At 35.9% G+C, this 1,778-nt stretch overlaps 1 protein-coding gene across 1 annotated transcript; it reads left to right on the top strand.

Moving 5' to 3' along the window:
- LOC113676187 (uncharacterized) lies at positions 1 to 1,778 on the top strand. The gene is made up of 2 exons (XM_027192810.2): positions 1 to 372; positions 1,198 to 1,778. The coding sequence occupies exons 1-2, from the start codon at positions 174 to 176 to the stop codon at positions 1,467 to 1,469; spliced, it is 471 nt and encodes a 156-aa protein (XP_027048611.1). The 5' UTR covers positions 1 to 173; the 3' UTR covers positions 1,470 to 1,778.

The raw sequence follows: 1,778 nt of genomic DNA, 5'->3' as shown, positions 1-1,778 counted from the left end.
GTCCTGTCGCTACTCTGTTGTTGTTGTCAAAATGCAAAATAGCTCGTATTTTTGAGACCTCGTGGAAAGGCTGGAAAAAATTTTTTTTGTAGCGTCCCACCCACCACGTCAGAGTTTGTGCGGATTTCGCTGTATTTGAAGGATTCATTCACGAACGTCGTAGATGCGAGAACATGCCAGAATCTAGCATTGATAACAGGGATGTTTTGGAGTGCGTTGAAGCCGGTGGCCGTCGTAAGAAAGCAAGATTTCCTAATCAGTGGAGTTCGAGCACAACACCTCACCAGCGAACATTGGAACTCGAAGGAGTCATCGAGGTTTTGCGCGAATACGATTCAGTCGAAGGCAATGATATAAACTGCTCTATTTGTGGTAACTACAATTTTTTTCTTACGTTTTATTATTACTCTGGTTATTTGAGGCCGTAGACTGAGCAAATCGTACATTCGCTGCCGCTAAATAAAATCTCCATTCAAATACGCGCTCGTGTTTACAAGAGTAGCGAAACGAATGATTCTAAATTTTTTACGGTTTTTGATCTCAATAACCTTCCTTTTTACGCAAACCTTGAATTATTTGCCTATTCTTATATATCTGCAGTAATTTTGTGCCTTTTCATTAAAATTTGAAATTTTAAGAATTTTTTTTCAATTTTTACTACGCTTCACCCTAATTATTTAGCTGAGCAAACAAATAAGCTAGAGTTATGAGGGGGTTTATGTTGAGACCTGCATTTTATAAAAAGTTTCAAAGAGACTGTCAATTTGTTTCTGTCCTGTTGTTTAATAAGATGCTTAAGTTTGATTTGGAGGTTTTTTTGGTGTAATTGTGTGTTTAGAGCAATGAAAATTTGGTTGAAAGTTTGTAGCAATTTCACGCTCCGTGTCATGTGAGATGCCTCGTGTTTCGCTTTCGTCATCCCGGAACTTTTTTCACTGGAACAAAATTTTCCGTTTTCGAGCAACGAAACCGGTTAAAAATCGTACATCGATTAAAGCTAGAGCCTCAAATGATTTCTATTGAAAGTTTTCGTAGACTATTTATTATTTGTCTTTATTTTTCTTGATTTTATTTTATTGTCAAACTTAGCGACATGTAAAATATCGACGGCATTTGTTTTAGGTAGGAGGGAGGACTTGTCTTAGCCGGCTGGCCGGTGCCTTTGTGTTTATCTAAATATTTTTTTTCATTTTGCAGGAAAACTGTATAAAAGTAAGGTGTGTTTTACAAAGCATTTATGGGAACATAGCGTCTACTGGGATCTGTTCGATGCGCTAAAAAATCAAGAGCGTGTCCTGTCGATTCAGGCTGCAATTATTCTCTCGCAACCATATCTGGAATTTTTGCTCGTAACTTCGCCGACATCGACAGAAAAGAAGAAAGAAGACCCTAAACCGAATAGTATTTTCCGGAAAAATGCGACAAGAAAAAGGCAACGAGAGTCATCAACATGTTCCGTAGACTTCTAATTTCTTAAATATTTTTTCATATTATGTATATTATATGGTGTGGCAAACGGTTCCACACTTGTTTATATCACTTGTAAAAGTGCCTTTGAATTTATAAATATCTATAAATATATGAGAAGAGAAGTTAAAAAAGGTGTAAATGATCAGTATTTTGTTGTGGGAAAAAGATTTAATTCTTGTATCATACACCCACATTGTGAATGATGTTTGTATTTCATTTATTTCCAAAGTGACAAAGCTCGGTATCTCGAGATTAAAAATGAATTTATTCTGAAGTTGTTAAATGCTAATAAAGTTCATTGGATCAAA

The sequence above is a fragment of the Pocillopora damicornis genome, chromosome 6 (assembly GCF_964200805.1).
Source record: "Pocillopora damicornis chromosome 6, jaPocDami1.2, whole genome shotgun sequence".
Lineage (NCBI taxonomy): Eukaryota > Metazoa > Cnidaria > Anthozoa > Scleractinia > Pocilloporidae > Pocillopora > Pocillopora damicornis.
The sequence above is the reverse complement of the archived record's forward strand: the minus strand, read 5'-3'. Positions and strand labels throughout refer to the sequence as shown.

Coding starts and splice junctions, on each gene's coding strand:
- LOC113676187 (XM_027192810.2), top strand. CDS start 174: ATGCCAGAATCTAGCATTGATAACAGGGATGTTTTGGAGTGCGTTGAA. Junction 373..1,197: donor TATAAACTGCTCTATTTGTG/GTAACTACAATT, acceptor TTCATTTTGCAG/GAAAACTGTATAAAAGTAAG.